Here is a 24,745-nt window from a genome sequence, read left to right as displayed (position 1 = left end):
TGGCCCTGGGACGGGCAGCACCAGCCCGGCCGCTCACCAGGGAGCTCCTGGTCGCAGTCATCGACAGCCCTGCGGCAAGTCCAAGCCGTCACCGCTGGCACGGCTCCTGCTGGCCTCTGCTGGGGACTCCCCCCGGCCTCTGCTTTTCTTCCCAGGTGGTGTGAAACCTCATTGCGCGTTGTGTTTCTTAAATGTTTAAATCAGAGAAATAAACGGCGTGCGGAGCCTTCCCCAAAGTGCTGAGCACAGGCAGGGCAGGGCCGGGCCAGCGCCCTGGAGCAGGATGTGACCATGAACTACAGCCGGCCAGACTGGTCTATTTTTATGACCCAAGCAGAGAGACATGGGGATTAATCAGCCAACCCACAGGGGACAAGCTAAGTTGGGTTTTAAATTCTTTGCTGCTTGTTATAACTCAGGTGAGTCTCTTTGTTCTTGTGAACTGTAATTTTTCATTTGACAGACAGCGTCCCTTGAACACAACAGCCAAACAGCCATGTCCAAACACACCCCATACCCGGGAAGCAAGACCAAGCTAACCCACCTGCCTCTTTGCTCCAGTTCACAAATGCAAATTCTCCCCCAGTGCAGGAGACTCCAGCAGCAGTTTGGCTGAACATCGCTGCTCCGTGCCCAGCACCGCTCCAGGGGCCTCAGCCGCCTGCGTGGTTAATGCTTAATGCCAGGGACAAGTGAAGCCATTTCATCGATCCCCTCCCGTGTACCCACGCGTGGGGGGGCTGGCTGCCTCCTCCCGGCCCCAGGATGGTGCAGGGCAGTGGTCCCCTCTTCCCTCGTTCCCAACCACAGCCCAGGCATTGTGGGACGGGACGTGGGCTGGCACGGCCGAGTCCCCATCCCTGGAGGTTGTTGGGCTGCAATGGTGCATACCACTCTCCTCGGCTTTCTAGATGCGGGCGATGGGCTCCCCGCTGGGATTATGAAGCGTTGCGTTACCAGAGCGAGGAGCGAGGACTCAAGTTTTCTTTTTTCCTGCTTGCCCTGCTCCCCTTCCCCCTGGCACCAGGAGGCAGAAGGATGTGTCAGCTCAAGGCTGAGTCTAAAGAGGCTTGTGCTGACTATTTACCTTTGCAAGGGTCTATTTTTGGCTGCTCAGCTCCAGCTAATTCAATGAACAGGGCAGTGATTCAGGAGAGAAGCCACATGAGGGTCATTGTTTCTAGGATCCACTTTACCCCTTTGCGGGGGCCAGAAGCCTTGCTTCTTTTTCGTTCCTTGTTTTTTTTCAGATGGCAAAGAGTGTCACAAAGGAAAAGGTGATCTTGGGGACAGGTCAGAAGGACCTTGTCCTGTCCAACACTTGACTTGTTGCCTTTCTTTCACTGCAGAGGAATCCCAAGGTTGCTCCTGACCCTACCCCAGCTGCTGCCAGAGGGCTCCAGGCTAGCTCCACACACCCTCCTGTCCCCACACCTTCCACCCAAAAGAAGCTTGGAAGTTTGTGGATATCCAGTGTGAATTTAATAATGGCATCACAAGTTTATGAACAGGCTGAGACTGGAACCAAGACACCTGGGACATGTCCGCTGCTGGTAAACGGGGAGCAGCCGGGTTATCACCTCTGTCTCTTTATTTCTCTGACTATTGCAAAGTGGAGGTCAGCGTATGACAGGAGCTCGGGGAGCTCCCGATGGTGAGCACAAGGGCTGCTGCAGTAGAAAGACACCTGAAATCTCCCGCTGGCGGTGGGACCCGCAGGGGACACCAGGCCCAGGAGACCTGGCCGAGGGGCGGCGTGCTGGTCCCGGCGATGTGTTCCCATGCGGCTGAGCACTGCTTCAAACAAAAAACCCAGCTTTTTCCACACGCTGGAGAACTGTCGTGCAGAGTCTTTAACTAAACAAATCCTGAGTGATTTCCACATTGCTGAATGACATTTTAATAGTGGAAAAATAATGCTCAAAATTTTCTACTTCATCTCTTCCTATTGTCTTTTACTGGCTGGGAACAACTGCTGCAGCAAAACCATCTCCGGATCTTCTGGTCGGTGTTTGCTGGTGCCTCCCAGCCTGCTGCAAGCAGCCGGTGAGCCCCAGTGGGGTCTGCCCACCCTGCGCCCAGCACGCAGAGCCCGGCAGAGCTGCCCATGTGCCGGCCGCTCCTCGCACCGTGCTCCCGGGGAGGCACCCGGCTGCTTTGGCGCTGACAGATGAGCCACGGTGGTGGGAAGTCCTCGCAGAGATGCCGGTCTGGTGCGGGAAGGCAGGTGGCAGCAGGCAGTGCCTGGCTCCTGCTGTCCCCGTGGGGAGCTGGCGCCTGCCTGTGTGCCACCAAGCCGCTCTGCAGGAAGATGCTTCTGGCATTTTCTAACATGTCGATTTTCTGACCCTAATTCAACCACCGCCACTTAGAGCTTGCATCTAGTTGAATACATCAGGTGCTGCTGCATGTCGCCAGGCTGAAATCAGTGGAGCCCGGGGAGAGCGACGCAGACCCAGCACCCAACACGGCTCTTTGTACGGCTGCAAAAGGAGCAGCTCAAGCTGTGGGGATGGTGTCTAGCCAAGTACTGGCCCCTGACTATAAGGTACAGCACCCAGCCTGTACAGCAATGTACCACACAAATGCCTCACACAAACTTTTATTGTTCACTGAAACATCATAAATCTTGAAGAGTTCCCTGTTTCACAGCAAAGCAGCCACCAGCCCTTATACAAGGTGTCACCACCTCCTACAACCCCAGGACACACCTGCAGCCTCACAGCCTCAGTACCTCTCAAAGCTGGGCTATACCGGAGGTGTGCAACACTGTAGTAGGTTTCACCATTGCTCTCATCAAGGGGAAGGTTTTCATCCTCTGAATTAAAGGCACACAAATCAGGAGCCAAACTGTCCTTCTGCCACACAACAGCCAGTCTTTGGCATGGTGCCTGCACAGGGTCAAGTCTTCTTCCCCTTACAAACGCAGCGTGCACTTGGTTTGTGCTGGTTTCACACAAAGCATCCCAGTTGCCAGCCTCACCTCCCAACAGGTATGGGGCATGTGGGCTCCAGAACAGGCTGTGGGTAAGGCCTTGCAGAAAGATTTTTAGAGAAATTTGCTTGTCAGATGCAGGAACCCACTGCAGCACTATGCATGAGCATACAGGGTTTTCCCACACATGCTGCTAATAGGACAAACAAGCCTGATAGGCAATGCTGAAAAGTGAGCATGGACTTCCCCCCCGCCAGACCAAGACACAGTTGTGTAACAGAAGCAATGTGGTTGAAGTGAGAGGGAGCAAGACAACCGGGAAAGGCTGCAAGACTTCGTATGCTATGAAGAGGGATGCAGCAAAGCCAGCACAGCTCACTGTCACTTCATCTCCTTTTTCATTTTTACAAGGAAACTATTACCCTGGCTCTGTTTGGCACAAACGCTGGCTCAGGACACACCTTTGGATGCCACTGAACTTGGTCAGGATATTTGGCAACACGGCTGTGTTCAAGACCCCAGCTCCACTTCTAGTTGGCAAATTCTATAGAAGACAAGAGGAGAAACATGCTGTCCTTTCAAAAATACTTCAAGGGAAACCATTATCAGAGATGGAGCTCAGCAAAAAATGACTGCAACAAACCAGATTTCATCTTCACTTCGGGATGGGGAAGAGGGTGCACTACTGGCACCAACTGAAGACCCTAAAGCCCACTTGGAGTGTATGTGCTACAGCCTATGGCAAAGACAGGTAAGGACAGTGAATATTCAGTAATTGAGAAGAGCCAAAGGAAACACAATGGGAAACATACTGGAAACAGCAGACTTCCACTAACAAGTGTCTAAAGTCTGTAGCTGTCAGCATAAAGAAAAACAGCTTTGCTGTACTGTCATGAAGAAGTAAACTTTGAAAGGTGTCTATGAAATACCCTGCCTACAGAAAAGCGGTGCTTTAAGACCTGTGGCTGTACACTTTCTGTACAAATGGAAAAAAAATCATGCCAGCCAGTATACCATATAAAAAAAGGCGAGACACAAGACCTTTAGGTGACCAGTTCTTCCTCGCCAACAAGGCAGACACCTTCCCTGCAATCCCAATAGTCTGCAGTTTTATTTTTGGCAGATTATAATTAAAATGGTCTTTATGGCTTTAGAGAGAAGCCACTAAGCTGCAAGTTTTGGTTGAAGCAGAGAGTGCGTGTGTGGTATGCTCCGGATGAAGGAACATTGCAGGCAGAGGTCTTGCCACAGCTCTGCTCCTTCCACCTGACCCACAAACGCTGCTGGTTATACTTGGCTCTCTTTAGTGTTCTCATTTCTCATCAGCAAGTAACAAAGTTCTGGTTGCTAACCAGTCCAATCCCAGAGGCAGAATAAAAAGTCCTTGTTAAGACTAGAAAAAGCATGTTTCTAACAAAATCAAATCCAAACACATGCAAACACTGTTCCTGGTTTGATGCGTTTTGTTCAGGTTCCACCACCAGTGCACTGGAATTTACTTTCCTTGCAGAGTGATTTCACTCCTCATCCATTCTCCACCTTTCAGTCTTCTTAGGAGTCTTGACAAGGTATCCCTCCATTTTTGTCTTCAGTATTTTTTCCTATGCACATCCTTCCTGCCCTTCCCTCTTCCGCTGTCACACCCTGTTCCTCTACAGCTATTTTCGGAAAGCAAAGACGTCCCGTGTTTTCAAGCCTCTCTTGCCTTCGCTTCCTGGTTTAGGAGAAGACACTTCCGCCAGTCCCCCATATGGGCAGCTCTCAGACTCCGGGTGATGGCCAGAGCACTCCACAGCGGGGATGAAGCCACTGTCCCACATTCCTGTCCCACACAGCTTGCACAGGTCATGCAGGCTGCAGGGGATGCGGGGTAACAGGTGGAACTGATAGAGCAGACTCCTCGCCTAGAGGGGAGAGAGACACAAAGTCATTTACTCCTCACCAGGGGACGAACATGGAGAGCAGGGGTAGCCTGTGGCCTCCTGTCCCATCCTCCTGTTTGGCTACCTTAGGAGAGTCAAAGCTTTAGCAAAGGAGCATCCCTCTTGAACACAAACCTGAAGGTTAAACGAGGCACTGGGGACGCTGCCAGGTCACAGGAGCTGCCGCACATCCCACGGCCTGCAGTCACTCCCAGCCCGAGATGGGTTGGGGACTGTGGCACAAAGACGAACAGCTCTGTCTGCCATTTCCCTGAGCATTTGCAAGGGTTATCCCAACTGTACCGTCACCTCATAAGCACTCCACAACTATCTCTTATTTCTGAAAACTTGTTTCCAGGCAAACAGCAGCATCCTACCCTCCCAGGCTCCAGACAAGCGGGGCAATACAGAAGATGCGAAAGATGTAGCATCAGTGCCTGATTTTCTCAATGCTCTGACTCATCTCTTGGACCTGAGACTCAGCCCACGTCAGCACACGGGCATTTACCTTCCTGAGTACAAGTTCTCCGTTCATGTGCATAGCCAGGTTGCTGAAATGCAGCAGCATCTGGTCAGTGGCCAGCTGTTGTTCAATGACATCATCCCCATAAATCACCACGATGGCCACACAGATAAAGAGGTGGAAATAGTCAGTCTGCAATGAGAAAACAGGGGCTGCAGTACAGCAGGTAGAGGCAGAAGTCTGACTTAACCTCCCCACCATCTACGAGCATGTCCTTAGTGAAATTTTTTGCTCCTTCCAGTTTTGCCTAGCGATATACAGAACGTGAGTTATTGGTGAATTCCAAACCACAGCTGAGTCAAAGTCTCTTCCCTTTACAGTGCGGTAGCAAGGCTTGGACCACAGCTTTCAAAGCAGACTAGTGGTTTTTGGAAAGACATTTTCCAACTGTGTAAAAGAAGTCTGAATTTCAGAAGTGGATGTTCAGCACTTTCTGAAAAAAACTGCTTTTGAAGCCCAGACATCCTCAAGTAGGAGAGGCAGGCCTCCATCCTCCTGCTACATAGGTAAACCTCTTTGATAGTTACAGACCCTCTGTAACACCTACTTATTTTGGAGACTTTGCTACAAAGAGCCTTTATGGAAATTCTGCAACACTTGCTGGGACGGTGAGGATTCAGCAAAGGACGCACTGCTGCCCAGCGCGCACTGTGCCCATCGCTAGCTCTCTAACCTGATAGTGAGCCCAGCATGCTTCCCACATGCGCAAAGCCTCAGCATCTGGAAATTCGCGTTTAAAACAGAGGAGGATCCAACGGTGACAGAAAAGCATCTGCAGGCCATCCTCTCCCAAGGAAGTAAGGTGCTGGTAGAAGCGCGGGTGCATGAGCCGTAGCAGCTCTCGCAGGTACATCTGGAAAAGATGCAGAGCTGAGCCACTGCTTCGTGCACAAGGACTCGTGCCGCCCTCACCCACCATCCTGAGGAGCCCCTGCACCGCGTGCCAGACCCGGGCTCCCGCAGAGCTGGCCACAGTTCTCTTTCTTACAAAAAGCTCCAGCTTTATGGCCCGTTTATTACAGCACAGCCAGGAGCATACTTGGATCTATCATTAAAGGCCAGAGCTCACAGGCCACGGCAGCTATTTCACAAGGAAGGATGGAGGGTGAAAAGAAAATCCCATGACAGCTACATCGTGAAAAGACAGAAAGGAAGAGATTCAGGCTGAGGAAAGCAGCTAGAGATGTAAAAACTAGAGAAAAGGAAGGACATAGCTATCTCAGGCAATATTTCAATTCAATAGAGGCCGAGCAATATGGAAGTGATTTTGGAAAGCCTGACTATACAGGCACATTACAGTGCATAAATCTGTACATTAACTAACTGCACCTCACCAGCAGCCTCCCACGGGGTTTCCACCACAAGTTTACCGCTTTAAATTGGTGCCATCATGACCTGGACAGGATTGTTCAGGTTTAGAATGGATTTTTCAGGATCTTAACCAGAAAACAACTGAAGTTCATGTTAAAACCTAAAACGTTCCCATTTTTAAAAAAGATCACCTTCTTTTAAGAAATTCTGTCAGATATATAAGGCTTTTCTTTTGAACATAATTTTTAAAATCTATTAAAAATATTAAGACCTTAAAAAAATCTCACAAAAAAAGAGGGTTGCAGCTCAATCAACTCCTCTGCCTTATTCACACCAAATGCCCCAGAATCAGGACAAAACCAAACCAGTGAGCCTTCACTGCCTGAGAGAAGTGCAAAGTTAAAGCAAACAGTACCCTAAATACATTTGATCATAAAAGATGCCTTGAATCAGCACCCTTTATCATAACCAAGGTAGCTTTACTTTGAAAATGTATTGGCTATAACTGCCTCTGGAGTGTCCCAATCACTTGGGATCAATTTTAGCCACCAGGTATTTTGTGGCTTTGGAGTGTGATTCAGCATGCTGGAACCCAACAGCCCAGGTAACTGCTTTATGGCATTCTTCTAATTTGACTGGGGAGAGGAGAAGCTAAAGACAGGGCTAAAGGGAGCTCAGCATTCAGCCTCACCAGCTGTTTCTCCATATCCTCATCCCGGGGTGAGCTGATGAAGATCGTGTTCTGCATCAATCCTACAAAGCACCAGAAAGTATCCGACTCATCTAGGACCTCTGCCAGGAGTGGGGCAACCAGGTCGGACATCCCCTGGGAGTATCCAATTGTTGGGTTAAATACTGCATAGTTCAGCAAGATTCTCCTGGAGAAGAGATGCAAGTGGAGAGGTGAGACACGGAGAGGGCATGTCACAGCTGAGTGCAGTGCCCTTTCCCAACTGCCACTGTACAGGCTGAGTCAGGCAAAGTGCAGAAGAGCAACAGATCACTCCTGCCATCTAAAAGATTAACTCGCAATTGCACCCGGAGGCTTGTGAACTTTTGAGCACCTGTACAGCACGCTGCACCCCACAGAACTGCTTTCCCTGAAAGAACTATATCTAGAAGCATAACAAAGACACACGAACACTATACCTAAATGGAACTCTCATTTTTTAGGATTATATCATTTTTGAATCAATCCAGAGAGGCTCCTGGATGGGCAACAAGGATAGCACACAGCAGCTTAAGACAATGGATTTGAACAGAACCCCTTTAGGCTCCTATTTCCCAACCACAGTACAGCCCACTGGGAGCAGTGCAGTATGAACAAACAACACAGTTCATCTCAGATACAAAGACATGTGACCCTACTGTAAGGTGCTTTAACACATACAGATAACCCTGCTGCAAACATCAGTCCAGCAAAATAAACTTCAGGATAAGGTTTTCAATACACAGACACCAAAATATAAAAAGAAAATGAGAATTTAAAAAGACTAAGAGGACAGAAATGAAGGGCCCATGGGAAAGGAGACCTGATGCCTACACATCCATGAGGCTCCAAGCCATACTGTTAGATGAAATCTAACTGTTTTGTAGGCACACATTTACAAGTCACACACCCATGAAGCAGACTCTGGCGTTCTTGTCTTCCACCCTGTCAGGAGAACCACGGACCCAAGCAACTGCCCACAACCCTGCTGCAGCACCCATGACCCTCCCATAGCTACAGAAGGCTCACACCTCTTCTGTGCCTATGTACGCAGGGAAGCTAGGTGATGGGAGCAGGGTTGTTATATCAAGAAGTCAATGGCTAAAGCAGTAGTGAAAGCACTGGGGAAGAAGTCCTTGTTTTTGCATCAGTTGATACCAGTCACCACACGCACGGTGCTCTTCCGCATTCCCAAGGCAGTGACCCAGGCAGCCTGGGCCAGGGGGCCTTACTGAGTTTTCTATACCTTCAGTAGGACACATTGTTTGGGACACTAGAATCAGACACTTCACCTCATAGTTTCCACATTTGGGTTGTCCTCCCCTCGAAAGAACTGGTTGCTGCGGTCAGTCCTCACGACGTCTTTATCTACCGTGAACTGTACTTTACACCAAAACTCTTTCTGTTCATCTGGAGTCATTGAAAGCCTGAAAATTGAGGAGCAACAGGAGTACATTGCCAAGAAAGAATATGATTGCCACAAGGAACAAAAAACCTCATTTAAGCTTGAGTTTTCAGAGAAAAACTATCCCTGTACTCATCACCTGAAAAAAAGACAAGCAGGTCTGTCCAGAATAGCATATTTTCTGTCCAAACAGATTACTAGAAGGAGCCTCCTGGGTTATAAATGGGATGACATGATGTGTTTTATGTGATAAACTCCACTTCAGAAGCAGTCGGACTCTGCTCTCCACTGCTACTTGTGGGTGGCACATCAGAACTCACCACTTTGTTTTGATTGCCTCCTAATTAATAATACTACTGTCCCACTCCAGCTTAAATGTACCCACAACTAGATTACAACATACAGTTCTTGCAGTAATAACTTTGTTGAATTAGATATTCCTTCTTCTTTCCAATTTTTACATCCAGATATATTTACAAAGAAATACAAGACCCCATTTTCACCTTCTGGATGCTAAACCAACATGTTCTGCTTCTAGTCTTGCCTGTGAGATAAGCTTCCCTATGTGGTACTGACGAGCCTGTTTCAAGACCCCAAGAAAGAAAATATTTGAGCTATACGGTATTAGCTCCAGATCCTGAAGAGGTCAGCTGTGCCTGATACACCTCCTTTACCATCCCTCTCACTTCTCTCTCTACTCCAATCAGCCTCTCCTGAAGCGAAGGAGGCAGAGACTCTGTATGTCACCAGCGGTATGACTGTGACGTCACGCCTGAGGAGAGATGAGCAGGGGAGGATGAAGCTGGTCTGTTACCGTTTCTCCTGGATTTCAAAGTATTCTTTCCTCTTCTGCAGCCTCAGTGCCTCCCTCTCTTCAGAGGTGGACTCGTAGCTGTAGTAGTGCAGCAGAAAGGGCCACACCTCCCCACGGATGGAAATATCAATCCCACCAAAGAATATGGCCTAGAAGAAGGAGCAAAAGTTATGACTGGTACAGTTTTAGCATCCCCCAAAACAGCAACAAGAAAGTGCCTGCTACTATGCTTTGGTGGCTTTGCAGTTCTTTCCTGACAAGTGACGCCTTGATTCAAGCTCCTGCAATTTGCACATGTTTAGAGGGAAAGTGCTGGCCTTCTATTCCCAGACGAGACACAAATCGGGCTCATTTCAATGTCAATAACCCCCCCTGGAGAGGCTCTATGATTAACGTGTCGTTCTCATGTCACGGCTTAATCCTCAATCTTGGAGACACTGCATTTCACTGCAAACTTCTCTCTCAGGACCTGGACCCAGTGCTCCTCCGCAAGCCCTGCATTATTTCATACCGTAATCTCGATTTTTCTTCCTTTGATTTGTTCACACTGCATTTTGCAAACACGTCTAGCACTGGACGCTTTGGTTTACTAATTCCAACTGGCAGCAGAAGCTGGAGAACCTCGCCCTGCTTGGCCAGGGAGATGCTCTACCATCCTGCCTGTAGCAGACCCATCTGCAGTCCCAGCAAGACCTCCAGGCAAGCAGTATACGCCACTCTTTAGACTCTCAAACACCCAGTTCTTGCCCCCAGCATGAAAGCAAACTCTTGCGGCTTCCACCTGGGGATTCACACTCTGTGGCAGGAGAGAAAGGATCAAAACCGCAGCAGCCAGCCCTCTCACCTTCTGCAGCTTGTACTCCTCTTCCACCTGTCCGGATTCATTCAGGTGATGGAGCCAGGCAGACACATCAAGACGCTTGTACGTGTTCTCCTCCGGGTGGGTTTCCGAGGAGGGCAGCTTGGGACGGCGGATGGAGAACTGCATACATGTTTTCTCATCAGTTAGCTGCTGAATGAGGGAAAACAAAACAAAAAACTGAAGGCAGGAGCCAGAGATAGCAGCAGAGTATGAAACCCGGTTATTTTCAGAGCAGGAAAACCTTTTCGCGTGGTTCGCATAGGATTAAGCACTGAGGCACTGCACTTGGGGAGGTTGTTTTTTTTTTTAAATTCCAACCATTACAATAGCAAGAGTGATTAGAATAATTAAAAATCTGAGTACCACAAAACAGCTTCATCTTAAAAAAAAATTGTTTCCATTCCTCCCCCAATCTTATCCCTGACCTGAAACTGAATTAATGCTGCTTACAGCAAAACTTCACCCTGCCAGGAATGCCTGCAATAAATTACATATGATTGGCCATATACAAAGGGATTGCTGTTAGGCAAGCAGGGAACTGCACTGCCAGGCTCTCTAAGGGCACTCATGATCCCAATGCAAGACTGCAGCTGACATTTAATTTAAAAATCAAAGGTTGTTCAATGCAAAAAGTGAGCCCATGCGACCATAATAAGAAAAGCAGCAGGGGGCTCTGTGGGAAGGATGGAAATTTAAAAATCACTGTTTCTAATAAGCACATACAGTATCTTAAACAGATAATTAAAGAGCTCTTATCACATTTGTATGTAGATTGAACAAAATATGGCAAGATGCCTTGTCAAAACATTTTCCAAAGCAGTGTGCTACGCTTCACAAAATGGATGAAAGACTCTGACAGAATTTCAGACCTACCACTGCAGATTTCCCAGCCACCTTACATGCCTAAAGCACACTGGTGACCTGTCGGGTCTAGCAAAATAACTACCTAAGCAAGTCTTCTGTATTATCTTCCCCCATATTCCACAGGCAAAACAGGAATGCATGGGGACAAGCAAGTACAAGAGAGACCTCGCGTCCGACTCGCAGTTGCATCCTAAACAACACCCAAAACATTGCAGCTTTCTGCCTGACTTGGTGACATGAACTCATAGCTTCATTTCTCCAACATGCTCCCCTGGCTAAAAGCCTAAGTGTGAAACATCTGCTGGAAAAAAACCCTTTGCCCCATGAACCTTGCTCGGGTACCTGGTCCTTGAGATGGGTCTCTGTGCAGTACTTCCATTGCTGAAACACCTCGGACAGTTTATCCAGGCCACCATGGTGAAAATGGAAGATCTTGTACTGGCTCTCCCTGCTCGCAACAACCAGCTGTCCACAGGTGCATGCCTCATCACTGTGGGACAAAACAACAGGGGAGAACAACCTGCTTATATTGCCCAGGATAACGAGGGGCCCAGCAGGAAGGGGGAATATCAGATGAGAGAGAGGAAAGCAAATTACAAAGAAGTGTAGCACCAAGTTGTCCCTTAAAACAGGGCACAGAAGTATTTTACAGCTCTGGGACTTGATGATACTTATGGTCCCTTTCAACTTGAGATATTCTATGAATCTATGACATGGCCATAGTGACCATTTTGCTCAAGAAGCTCCACTTGTGCCTGGTAATGGCACTCTTTTACCCTTCCATCACGTGAAGGAATTAAATTTTGTCTTCCCTGGAGAAAAAAACCCAAGAAGTATGCCCCAGCAACATTAAGGCAGTACACAAAGTCAGCTCCTATGGATGAGTGGACTTGGTCACACACAGCATTGTCTAAAGAAGCAGGGAGTGAAAGTGAAAAGAGGGAGTAAAAATGTTTTTAATAACTTCTGTAATAATTTGAAAGATAACTAAGAGACTAAGAGCAGCAAGACCGTAGAGGAGCCCTAGTGAGAGGCAGGCAAGAGAGGAGGTACCATAGGTAAAGATGTTTTCCATGCTTCCAGGCTATCTGAAACATTTTTGGTAAGACAGCTAAGAGCAACCTTTACCTTACTAGGGAAAAAAGTCCTTTAGGCCCCATAACTGTAATTCAGAGGCTCTCCTTGGGAAGGCTGACACTTGCTTTCCTGGAGAGAACTGTTAGGGAAAGACTTCCAAGGAGGACTGCAGAAGCCATCTGCCTCCAGAGCCCAGTGCGCACTGATCCAGAGCGCACACAAATACCACACACAATAATACGTTACCTAAAGAAGAGACGAAGGGATCTCATTTGTCCCAGGTCCACTCTAAAGACACCACAGACCTGCTCGAGGGCAAATACTTTCTGCTGTTCGTCCCATCTGGTGCTCTGCATTTGCCCATTATTCTCCTGGAACTGGGCACTGGTGTCAAGGCTGGAGGCCGAGCTGGTGGAGCAGGTCATGCGATTGTCACACGTGTCCCTGCAGACAAGAACATGGAGGAAGAAAGCTCCGCAAGACATCAGCCAAAGACGACTGCAGTTACATGCAATAACCACAGATGCTCCATGTTAAAAATCTTTTGTCAGAGCTCTGAAATTGGAATTCAGTACAGGTCTAAGGAGTCAATAACTGACAGCCCACATAAGAGATTAAACTATTTTTATTTAAATTAATTCCCTACCATCCCAAAAACCGATCCTATTTTTGGTCTCTTCCTAACTTGCACACTGAACTGGGGAGAGCCAACATCATGCCTCAAAACGTTGACTTTTGAGAAGGCAAAATTAAGAAGCCCCATGTGGGAACAGCCCAGATTGCTCCGAGGAGTGGCCCATCCCCTGCTCCTTTGGCACAGCACAAGGATCGGTTTGGGGAGCTGGTACGGCAGGCACTTGCCCGCTCTCCAGCCCATGCCACAGAGCCCTAAGCTGCAGGACCCCTTCAAACCATTGTGCCTCTGGGATTGATGACCCCTTGGGATGGAAAACCTTGGGCCATTGAAAAAACATGACTGCCGAAGTACAGGTGCTTGACAGGCTGCTTCAGCAGCTCCAACAGCACTTAGTGACTAACGTCCCAAGGAAGAGACGTCTTGCCCCACAGCTTAAGCAACCTCTTCAGCAGGCAGCTCAGCTGCTTCGCACTGAGCCAGGGACGCGAGGAGTGAGTGCATTCAGATGGCAGCATTGACTCAGGATCCCATCTGGCAAATTCCCTCAGTGACCAGTAAGATCCAAAGATATTTCCCCTGAACTCGAGTTTCTCATTACGCCTTTGCCAGTGGACCTGACAAGCCTGGATTCACGTGTATAATCTTTATACAAATGGTTTCTGCTTGAAAACTTGAAACTTCGGAGAGTTAAGGAGCAGGAAGTTACACATGGGCTCTTTAACCCACCACAAAGTAGAGAAAGTGAACCCAACTGTTTTCCAATATGCTAGGAGCTCACTGCACCCCAGATATTTATCTGTAAGAGTAAACTGAGTTTAGATTAAAAAAAACCACATGCCCGCCACCAGCCCTGATCCCAAAAGAAAAATATCACTGCTTTGAGAATTAAGTGAATCTGAAACTGTGACCCCTTGATTCTTAAAAAGGCCAATACATGTGAACAATCTCAGCGCAAACTCTGAATGGGTTCCGCTGTGAAATCAGGGTTTGCAAAACAAGGCAAGTAGCAGGTATAAAGACAGCCCCCTGCAATGCCACTTTATGCAATGTTTTCTAATCCGCTTATCTAACAATGTAGGCACTGAACGCTGAAAATCACACACTCAGCATGCATCTGCAGCACACCACATCAGTATGCTTTCCAAGCCTGGCTACAGTGCCTCTTCCACAGGGACGAGCCTTATTTGCGGCATCTACCCATGGTTCAGGTCATTGCATTCCAATGGACAGGTCTCCGGACATCCCAGTTAGTTGTGGGTTAAATTTTTAACCAAGCCCCTGTGAGCCGCCCAGTTCAAATGTATGACTCAAAACCTTAGCGCCCACACGCATGGGAAATAAATCCCCGAGCCCCCTTCTCTGGTTCTGCAGCATTATGTAGATGAGACCAAAGTCTGTTTTACTTTCAGCTAAAAGAGCACTCTGTTCGTGAAGTTCTGCTGCTCCGTTTTTCTGAAAGAAAGCATCAAAGCAAAACTTACATTCAAGCCATTTGGAGGTTGAGGTCTTAGAAGTGACATGGCAATATCGCCATGTGAGCAGGGATCACACAAGATACCCAAACTCCCTCAAAGAGGAACGATAGCAGTTTTTCTAGGTTAGACACCAGGATACTTCCAGTCTCAAGCGTAGCTATACACTACCACCTGCACCTTGTGAATTTTTCCATGAAAACTGTACTCGCCTTTGTGAAAAATCAAGCATTACTTTCTGATAAAGCTGCAAAATATCACACTTTCTAAAACATTCAGTATCTCATGTTAATGCAAAAGTAATAGGAGTCCTGGTTCAAGACACTTGTGCTGGACTGCTTGCTATAAGCAGCTGGTATTTATGGAGCAACACTTCATAACAGCCACAGCTGGTTACACAGGATTTTCCTGGAAGAGATGACTCAAACTAGTTTAAAGACTAAGCAGAGGCAACCAATTTTCTAAAACTCTTGCAAAGATGAACTGGTCAGTACGACAAAGGGCTGGAAGCTGGGTTGGCTGTGAGGATCATTGTCCTGCAGTTCCCTCGTCACAAAGGCCAACGTGCCCATTCTTAAAGACCATCATCTCAAACGACCAGCGTTAGAGAGACGACTGCCAAGAAACAATAGTTACCAGTAGAGCTGGGCAGGCTCGCTTTGATCCCCAGGAATTGTGTAGCTCCTCAGTACAGAATGCTACTGCCAGCTGCAGTTCCTTCTGCTATGTAACCAAAATCTGCTTCAGATATGCAAGTAGCTACCGGAGGCTGGAAAGGCCAGTTACAAAGGTGCTGGCAATGTTATATTTTCTGGAAATGCTTCTTCAAGTCAAAATGTTTACATTTAGCCACTAGTTACAAGCTTGCACACGCATCCAACATACGCGGAAGCAATTCCAACGTTTTCATTGATGTAGAAGATGAAATCTGAAAGAGACATCTGTACACCCCATGCCCTTCAGAGAGGTCGATGAACACCTACATTCATACACAGTAGATGCAGAGAGTACCACCTCCTACATTGGTGCATACTTAGTCACTGTGGAAATTAAGAAAAAAACCTCACTGTGTTTAAAATTACTTTTTCCTGTATATATTGATTAAAAAAAAAGATTCTAATCTGTTGGACTACTTTTAAATATAATTTTAATATTGAGATCATTCTGTATGTAAGTAACAAGTAGTATGAGCAATGCTAATTTTGTGGATTCTGGGGAGTCTTCTAACTAGGCACGCAAGATACACAGATGCAAGGGAAGAATTTATTATTTGTCAGAGTATTGTATCTGTTGTCAGACTATTGTATCTGCTAGACGAGGAATTTATACCAGAGTGCCCTGCAAAAGCAGGGAGCTGAAGCACTGCAAGGCAAATAGCTGGAGGAACATTCCAGAGAGACTTTGAGTTGTGGGATACAGGAAAAACAGAGCGCCAGCTAGTATGCAGCACTGCTCAGCAAAACAAGAGAACAAGTGCCATGGTCTACGGGAATAAAAGGGACAGGGAAAAAAAAATAAGGAGGATTAGCAAAACCTGAGGCAGGAAACCCACGGACATATTCACGATTCCACTTAAGTGTTTTCTCCTTACTGAAGTCCCATTACTCTTTTGTCTCAAAATACATCTCATTCTTGCTGGTGAGCAAGAACAGGTGGTGCTGTATTTTCTCCACTCAACAATCAACTACAGCAATCAACCGTATCTACATTCCTCGAACTTTTGTAGCCCCTAAGAAAGGAAGTGCTTGCGTAAGGCAGCCATCGTCCTCCTCCCACTGCATGGGAACTCTCTCACACGCCCAATCCGAGGAGGTCAGCCACACTGCAAGTGAGACTTTCGACATGCAGTAATGTAGTAGTTAAATGCAGTCAAAGCATTTGTACACACCTACAGCATAAAGACAGATAAAACCATTTATTATTTCTGTTATAGAGCCAGGGCAGAGACCTGCACCAATTACATGGGAAGGCTATTTCAGCAACAAAGATCCAATAACTCATTGTATGACACAATGTGACAAATGTAATTATAAGAGGGAAAGGGGCTGAAGATTATACCCCTGATGTGGCAGCTACCTAAGCTGTCAGCATGCACCACCCGATTCCCAGAGAGCCTCTTGCAAGAGCCAAACCCTCCTCAGTTGGCTCTCCATCACCATTGTACTAAAGCATGCCTTCACTAATAACAGCTTTCCTTACAGCCCGAGCTATTCCTGCATGTTGGCTTGTGAAGCATCATTTACAGACAATAAGTATCATCATAATGTATGAGCATCCATGTAATGGGAATTACATGCCCCTTTTCCTCCCCAGGGGTTAGCATTTCTCTGTTTCTCCACTATTCCCCACAGGCACTGACCTTCTAGGTTCCTCTTCTTTCCAGCAAGGTGAAATAGCTCATGGCAGCATCAGCTGCCTAAAACATGTAAGACAGATAGCTTCAAATAAATAATCCATCAATAAAAGTTCAAAGCTGTCCTGAAACGCCTAAAAATTTAGTGTAGCGAATGTACAAAGTGAGGTAATATTGGGCAGCTGGAACCCAAATCTATTGTTCTGATAAAAAAAGTGTCCTTGACAATATACATATATTATGAATTGTGAAACGTGCTGACTTCAGTGACATATGAAAGATGCGCAAAAGAAAACAGATTGGTGATTTGGGATTTAAAAAAATTTGTTGAAATGTTTCTGCTCATTCTGTGTAATGCTGCAGAGGAGGACTGGAAGGACACTCGCAGGATGGCACCAGCTTCCGGAGGAGCGTGGCCATGCAGAGCCAGTCGTTGACAGTGAAATGCTGCAGTCGCACCAGCTCTCGCATCTGATCAGCACAGACGAGTAACTAGGTTAAGAATTGTGTTAAATTCACCCTTTGGCTGAAAATATTTGGAACTTGAAGTTCCTTTGCCTCAGAGAGCCTGAACAGAATTGATTTACACTGACCTCACTGAATAGGGAAAAAGGTGTTAGATAGTCTGGATGAAAGCCTAACCAGAATTTCTGAAATTAAATGTCAAAACATCCTCATGTGGAAGCGTATCTATATGTCTGCAAATGCGTGTGGAAACAAATCTAACAATTCTTCCCATTTGTTGGGGAAACCTGTGAAAAACTGCCCAGGACGTTACAGTACAAAGTACATGAATGTCAACATGGACTTTCCAAAAGCTTGTTCCACAGGCTTTCCATTGATCTGTTTGCTTTCAAAACATAAATTTCCTCACGTTGAACTGCACTAAATGCTATTTAGTAGCTAATTAACTTTCTGTGCTGAAAACCTCCTGTAATTGCACTTCTTTCACCTTTTTTAGCCTGTGTCCTCCAGGGAACCCAAGCTGTCCTACGGCATTTGTTCTGCTCATTTCTATCTCACAGGCACAAGTTCCTTCCTGACACCAGCCTGCCAATCACAGCTGCAGAGGTCACTGGAGACCAAATTAGGAGCACTCTGCCTCTGACAAACTTGCTTTGCTTAGCTTGCCGTAAAGGGAAAATAAAAGGTTATGAAAAATAATTGTATCCTTTCATGCTCGGCACCAGGAAGCAGATTCAACAGCGCTTCTAAAAGTCAGCGTATTATTGTTAGTCACTCTTGGTATTAACGATATTCAAAGAACAAGCTGTTTACATCTTAAAAGCGTTGGAATCCCTCCCTTTCCCTGTACAGAAAAAGAGCAGAAGGTAGTTTGTTGTTACCAGCCGTCTACACGTTGGCCACCTCACCAGCACATGCTGTGGGGAGGGCAGCAACTTCTACGTTCACCCTCTGACCTTGGACTGTAACAGCAACTTCGTGGTCAGGGACGGGGCTCTGAATTAACATCAACTCTGCGAACACAAGCCTGCCATAAAATATTTTAACACAACGGAACAAGGGACTCAAGGAAACCCAATTATGCAGCTTTGCCTTCTGATAGGCGTAATTGGTTTGTCCTTGAGAAATAAAGATCAAAACAATTTGTTATGCTTTACGCGGCTATCGCAATCCACTTTTACAGCACCCTGACTGCCTTCCCAGAGCACGCACAACCACCCAGCGCAGGTAGAACACGCAGCGTCCGCCTCTGCCGTCGGTTCATCATCCCAAATCTTGGCAGACAAAAGCCGACCTGTGCGGCGGAGCGGCCGGCGCCCCGGGATGACCCACCTCTGGAGCGGCGCTGGGTGCTGCCTTCCGGCCCCGCTCCGGCGAGGAGGGCGGCAGCTGAGCGAGAAGCCTCACTACACTGGGGGCTTTGTTGCTCCTAATTCATTCCTCCAAGTCCTCGTGGCCTGAAGGGAAGCCGAGTGATTTTAGCCAGCGAGAGGGGGCATTAGAAAAACAGTCCTGCTCACCTCCAAAGGGTTCCCCCCAACTGCTGTGAATTAAACCAGAAGGAAAACAAAATAAACCCAGAATTCTTGAGTTAATTATTTTGAATGTATATGGGAAAGGGGAAAAAAAAATCTGAAGTTTGCAGTGAATTAATGTGTGTTTTAATCTCTTTTACCCAATTGAAGTCTGGAATGTGATACACATATACCTTCAGTTAAAAGACAAGCAATCTGTTTTTCACAGATGAGACTTCCAGACAGGTGTAGGCTACTTAGGTAAAACCCAAGGTTTTTCTCTGTGACTTCTTGTTGCAGTGAGGTAGCAGGGGCAGAGTTAGCAGTTCGATGCTTATGAATAAAATACACATAGCTCCCGAGAAGCCAAACACAACAAATCATTTAGAGCCGAGCGTATGCTGCTCAATGATGCAAATGTTACCTTCATTTTAAGGAAGGAAAATATTCCAAAAGCTGAATGGCAGATTTTTACAATCCATACAGAGAAGGGGCACCTCATGCCTAGGCTTTAGCTCATTAATAAATCAATCGAAATGCAACACTTAAAAAAAAAAATTCCTTAGATGGAAAAAGTGATTTCTCAGCAAAGCCCGAAAAAGAATGTTTGCTTTTCAGCCTATTCCAGACTGGAAAAGGGGACCTTTCTTACCAGTGTTTATTTTATATTTAAAATCAATGGATTATTTTGCTTTTTTCTTTCAGTTCTATCCATGCAAAAATAAAATTCTACACTAATTATGCTAATTACAATCAAGCCTTCAAAACCCTGGTCCCTTGAAAGCCCTGAAGATTACCTTTGTTCTTGTATTCTTGGCTCTAAGCAATGAACTGGGAATTTCAGGGGGACTTTTTACTGACAGACGAAGTTAACCAACTCCCCGGACTCTGCACTGCTGCTGACCCAGTATTAGCAGAGCCAACACCACCCAGAGAGAATTTCACTGTTTCCACAATACAATGCGGATTTCCCAAGGGGAGAGCTTTCTTCAAGTAGCAGAAAAGGGAGAGGAAAAAGGAGAGCTGACTAAAAGCATGTTTCAGAGTTATTGCAAATGCTTAATGCTGTTATAATTGCGAGGACCGAGCCAAGAAGACAGAGACTATGCAGATTTATTTGCATATACTGTTGTACTTTTAGAGGGGACATGCTCTTTATTTTGATCCAGTTAACGCAATTCTTCCCCCACAAAGCTCTGGATACCCGCCAGCACCATTTATCTCCACTCTCAATTAGGATTTCTGGGCGTTACGATCGTATAAATAAGGAACAGAAGAAACGCAACAATATCCTGGGAAAAGGCACTTTATTGCAATACCTCCCGGAGAACACAGCCACTGGTGTGTTTTACCCCGCTCCCGCCCGCCCCGTCTCCCTGCTCTCGCGGTCTGGCCGGCCTGTCACGCCAGCCTGCCACCCCAAACCCCTCAGAAATCCTCTGGTTCTCTAGCACAAGCCCAGGCTGTAATTTTACCGTCAATAATTCTCTGGGGTCGCAGTTGCCCAAGGGAAGGCGGCTGGTAGGGACCCACGGCCCCTCAGCCTGGGGGCACGGGGTGGGGTGGTGCAGCGCCGTACCCGGGGGCAAAGCGCTCCCTAACGCGGCTCTGCTGAGGCAGCACGGGGGCGGGCAGCAGGCGGGCCCTCGGTTTCACCGGCCACCGGGGCTACCGGCGGGGGAGGGGGGGGGGGGTGGCGAGCGGCCGCCGGGACGCGCCCGGCCGCGCCGCTGGGCAGAGCGCGCCCCCTGGCGGCCGCGCCGCGCCACCCGCCCGGCCCGGCCCGGCCCGGCGCTCACGGCCCCGGCCCCGGCCCCGGCCCCGCGCTCACGGCCCCGGCCCCGGCCCCGGCGGCGCTGCGGAAGCGAAGCCCCGTCCGAAAGAGGGAGTTTAAAGCCTTCCCGTCCTCGTAAGCAAACCCCAACAAGGCCTGGCGCCCCAGAAACCCGGGGTCGGGGTCGGGGGTGGGGTGGGCAAAGCGGTTCCCCTCTGTTCCTCCATCCCTCCCGTTTTGGGATCTCCTCCTTCGGCATCCCCTGCTCTCGTCACTGACTGTTCCTCCCCTGAAACCCCAAATAAATAAGCTTCACGAGCCCGCTAGCTGCAATTCCCGATCTCGAGTTAGCTGCCACTATTTTCTTCCACAGAAATCTGGCAGCGAACCAACGGAGGGAAAAAACAAACCTGCTATAATTAATGTTCTTGCTGTTCAAATATTTATATAAAGCAAGATAGAGCCGTATGCCTCCGCAATCTCTTGGATCTGTCCAACCTTCTCAGCTTTGCAGACGGTAACAACTTTAATTAATTACACAGCATTGCTGACAGCCAACCACTAAGGCCAGCTCCTCTTCCCAGTACCTGGCTCTGCACAGACCACCCGAAAGCACTGCCTTGGGAAGTTTACACCTACCCCACGACTCAAGGAGAAGGGAAAAAGGGCTGTCCTGCTGCTGGAAGAAGGATTTGGGGATATTTTTTTCCTGGGCACAGGTTTGGGTACAAATGGAATTAGGTGCTTTGGAGTCTTAACATCATAAATTGCACTAGATTGGGCAAGGTCCTGGGGAATTGGAGCCTGAACCAGAAGCAGTGAGGCACCCCATGCACTCATCCCTAAGGCTGAAATCATCAAAAGTAAGATAGCATGACCCAAGATGCTGCAAGAAGTTACAGGAGATTTAGAAGTCTGTGACCAATTCCCCTGGTTCTAAGAATATAATCACTTCTGTTACAACAGCGATGAATTCCCAACCTCTTGATGACTCCAGAGCTCCTGCCAGTTCACACTAATTTCAGCTCATTTCCCCTATAATTTTGCCTCCTGTTTATTCTGCAGAGGTCTGAACAGCACTAAGCCTTTCAGGTGAGCTGCCAAAACAACATGATGCAACACTGTACGCTCTGTTACCACCCGCTCCTGCAGCTGCTGCCACCCTCTGTAACGCTGCGCCTCCGCTCCCTCGTGAGAAGGTGATTTACTGATTAGCTCCCTGGGAAGAGGCTTAACAACAGGATGTGCAACACATCTGTAAAAATTGCATCAACTGCAACACCAAAGGAGCTTTTCCTTGTGTTGTGTGCTTTGCCTAGACCGTTTGTAATAGTTCTGTTCGGTGAATTCATGTTGGCTGAAGAACACGGGAACTGTACCATCGTTCAGCTCCATTATGAAAATGTTTCATTATTTTTATTACTGGCTGCTAAAATGATCGCCTTCTTATGAAAGACATTTCCTTCTTGCACTGGTATTTGTGACCACATTGGTCACATTGCTTCTGCTTGTCCTTTAAAGTAAGCGCTGTGAAAGCGTGAGCTGGCATCTATTCCATCACCTGCAGGACTGTTCACCGAGCTCCAGCCTCCAGCCAGATATTGCCCCACTCATACTATTCCACCACTGGAGGCTTCGTGGTCCAAATTCTGACTGTATCGACCAACATCCCAGCCTGAAGTTAGTGAAGGAACCAATGCCAGCATTTATTTGTCCTCTTCAGCATTTTTGCATGGTGCTCATCAGGTAACAGCAACTGCAGTTTACTACTGAAGTGAAAAGCCTTTAGCAGCCCTACCACCCATTGCTAGAGAAAGCTCCTGTTAACCACGGATCACTCTGGCACAGCACAAAAACAAAAACCCAAACCAAACCCCACTTACAGAGCGCTAAGTGCTTCCGCAACCGATTGGTATAGATCTGATGTCATGGTCAGTTAAAATAACTTCAGAAACATTGGTTGAAAGACATTATATAGGTGTCAGATGCTATTTGGTCACCAGGATGTAACAAAAGGCTTTTAGTTTCACTTTACTGATGGGGAAAATGGAAGCAGAGTAATTTATCAGGGCAGCAACAAGCCAAAGCTGGCATAGAGTACAGTTGTCCCAAATTAGTGCCCTTCAGACAACAAGGCAAATGTTTCCTCACAGACAGCAAGCAACGGTAAGAAGAGAGAAAAGGAACAAAATGGAACAATTTTATGTGCAGTATCCCTCCTTTCCTACAGAAATGCAGTCAATGACAAAGCTGCTATCAATATAGGCATTTCCCACATTAAGTACCTCCCTGCTGGAACCTCGTACTGTGAGCAGAAAGGGCCCCTCAAAGTTAATACGGACACAAAACCCAAGAGAGTAAAGCCACCTTTCCATGAGAAATGAGTGCACTATGCAGAAGAAGTGCCAGGCTCGTCTAAAGAGAGAAGGAAGAATGTGTATGCTGGTGATGGGACACTCCCATAGCTTGTAGCCTGAGGAATTGTGTAAATGGGAGGAAAGCATCGATCGCTGCATGGGATCCCTGGCAGCCTGTCAAACTGAGAAGCAGAGGCAAACAAAAAAACCAAACAACAATGGATACGTTTTTATTTCCTTATGTTCTACAAGGCGAGTTGTTGACTTAATATGACTGACTCGTTGTGCAACTCAAATGCTTCCAAGCCTACCTCCCTTCTTCCTCCCTGTCCCTGTTCTGCACGCACCGGTATGTGTTTGTTGGCTCCCTTCTGCCCAGGAGGCCAGGCCACCTTCTCAGAGGATGCTCCAAGAAGCACACGGGACTTGTGACTCCTGGTCATACAGATATTTTGGCAAGCAGCTTGCTGAGCCTCTGATCTCATCCGATCCAAGTCTACATGTGCATCCTAATTCTTTCACAATGTCACATTTTTCCATTTCTGATGATACATAATTGCATGGAAAGAAAGATGGCTGGACTAAAACACCCATGCAACGCATTGCTTCAGCTTCTGAAACAATCACGGGGAAAAGCAAAGCTCTCTTTACAACAACTCCCCAGTGCAGAGGGAAATAACCAGAAACATTCGTTCCTCTTTGCAGGGAGGAGGTGGTGACCAGGGGGTAGGGAGGGAAAAGAGTTGAAACAATCTGCCAGCAGCACAAACTTTGTTCGCGCTCCAATTCTGGCTCAGATGGGAAGCAGCTAGCAGAAAAAAAAAAACAACTTTAAGAAACAAGGAAGCTGTTCTTATGCTTGTAGTGACTTCTGAAACAGCATCCCCCGCCCCCAAAATGCTGGGATGGACGCAGGAAATAAGAGAACGCTTTTTAACAAGACTTTTACAAAGTATTCTATGCAAAATCTCCAACTCAAACAGTTTGTAAGATCCTGCAGATATCATGCAAGGGGGCTCTATGGGAAAGAACAAATTGGCATAAAAAATGGACACACTGGACAAAAGCCTTTCAAGTCTGAAGTCCCAAACAATGAAAGGTCTGTTTTATTAATCTGCTGCAAATTATGAGTGCCTCATACACTGTACGAGGCTTCCAGACTGGTGCCAGAGGAGTTAAAAAAAAAAAGAAGAAAAGAAAAGAAAGGGAAATAAAAAAAAGTCTACCAGGACCACGAGCAGTGTGTTTGCAAAGGCAGGCTTTGCATTGCTGGAGCTGTCAGGACTCTGGCAGCACACGAGGAAAGCCGGCAGAGGGCTCGCCCGAGCCAGGCTGTGAAACAACAGGGAAATGCTACACAAATTCACAGGCAAGGTAGTGAAGATGCAATAAACTGTATTTCCTTCCTTCCCTGACACCATTAGCAGCTCAGAGCACAAGTGTTGCAAAACAGCTAAACCACAACGCTGCTTGCCCCCTTGCCGTGCCCCCAAACGCTGTGCCGGCACCCTTCTGCACCAGCTCCTCTCCCCGTGCCTGCTGTCGGGTGCAAAAACTCTCCGAGACTGCTGCACGCCTTGGACAGCACATGGCCTTGTGGGCCAGGCCAAGGATTTCCCCAGGATGAGTTCAGTCTCCTGGTTTTCAGCAGTTCGGACATTATTCTGAACGTGTCCCTCGCTACTCCTGCTTCTAACCACTCAAGTGGGGATAATGACCCCTTAGTCAGGGTGTGTGGGTGAACTGGGCCA

At 47.4% G+C, this 24,745-nt stretch overlaps 1 protein-coding gene across 7 annotated transcripts in view; it reads right to left on the bottom strand.

Moving 5' to 3' along the window:
* Positions 1–1,482: 1,482 nt before the first annotated feature.
* The window catches only part of TBC1D16 (TBC1 domain family member 16), a 34,074-nt gene continuing 10,811 nt past the window's right edge, over positions 1,483–24,745 (bottom strand). For 5 of the 7 annotated variants that reach the window (XM_049812124.1, XM_049812122.1, XM_049812121.1 and 2 more), the window contains exons 4-12: positions 12,669–12,866; positions 11,688–11,835; positions 10,464–10,631; positions 9,620–9,768; positions 8,693–8,827; positions 7,383–7,569; positions 6,054–6,233; positions 5,366–5,512; positions 1,483–4,839 (exon numbers count right to left, since the gene is read on the bottom strand). In XM_049812124.1, the coding sequence (XP_049668081.1) occupies positions 4,594–4,839; positions 5,366–5,512; positions 6,054–6,233; positions 7,383–7,569; positions 8,693–8,827; positions 9,620–9,768; positions 10,464–10,631; positions 11,688–11,835; positions 12,669–12,866 (1,558 nt within the window). In that variant the 3' untranslated portion in view covers positions 1,483–4,593. The remainder of the gene's footprint in view (positions 4,840–5,365; positions 5,513–6,053; positions 6,234–7,382; positions 7,570–8,692; positions 8,828–9,619; positions 9,769–10,463; positions 10,632–11,687; positions 11,836–12,668; positions 12,867–24,745) is intronic. The other 2 variants (XM_049812127.1, XM_049812128.1) reach the window with 2 other exon arrangements.

The sequence above is a fragment of the Accipiter gentilis genome, chromosome 10 (assembly GCF_929443795.1).
Source record: "Accipiter gentilis chromosome 10, bAccGen1.1, whole genome shotgun sequence".
In the NCBI taxonomy this organism is placed as follows: domain Eukaryota; kingdom Metazoa; phylum Chordata; class Aves; order Accipitriformes; family Accipitridae; genus Astur; species Astur gentilis.
The sequence above is the reverse complement of the archived record's forward strand: the minus strand, read 5'-3'. Positions and strand labels throughout refer to the sequence as shown.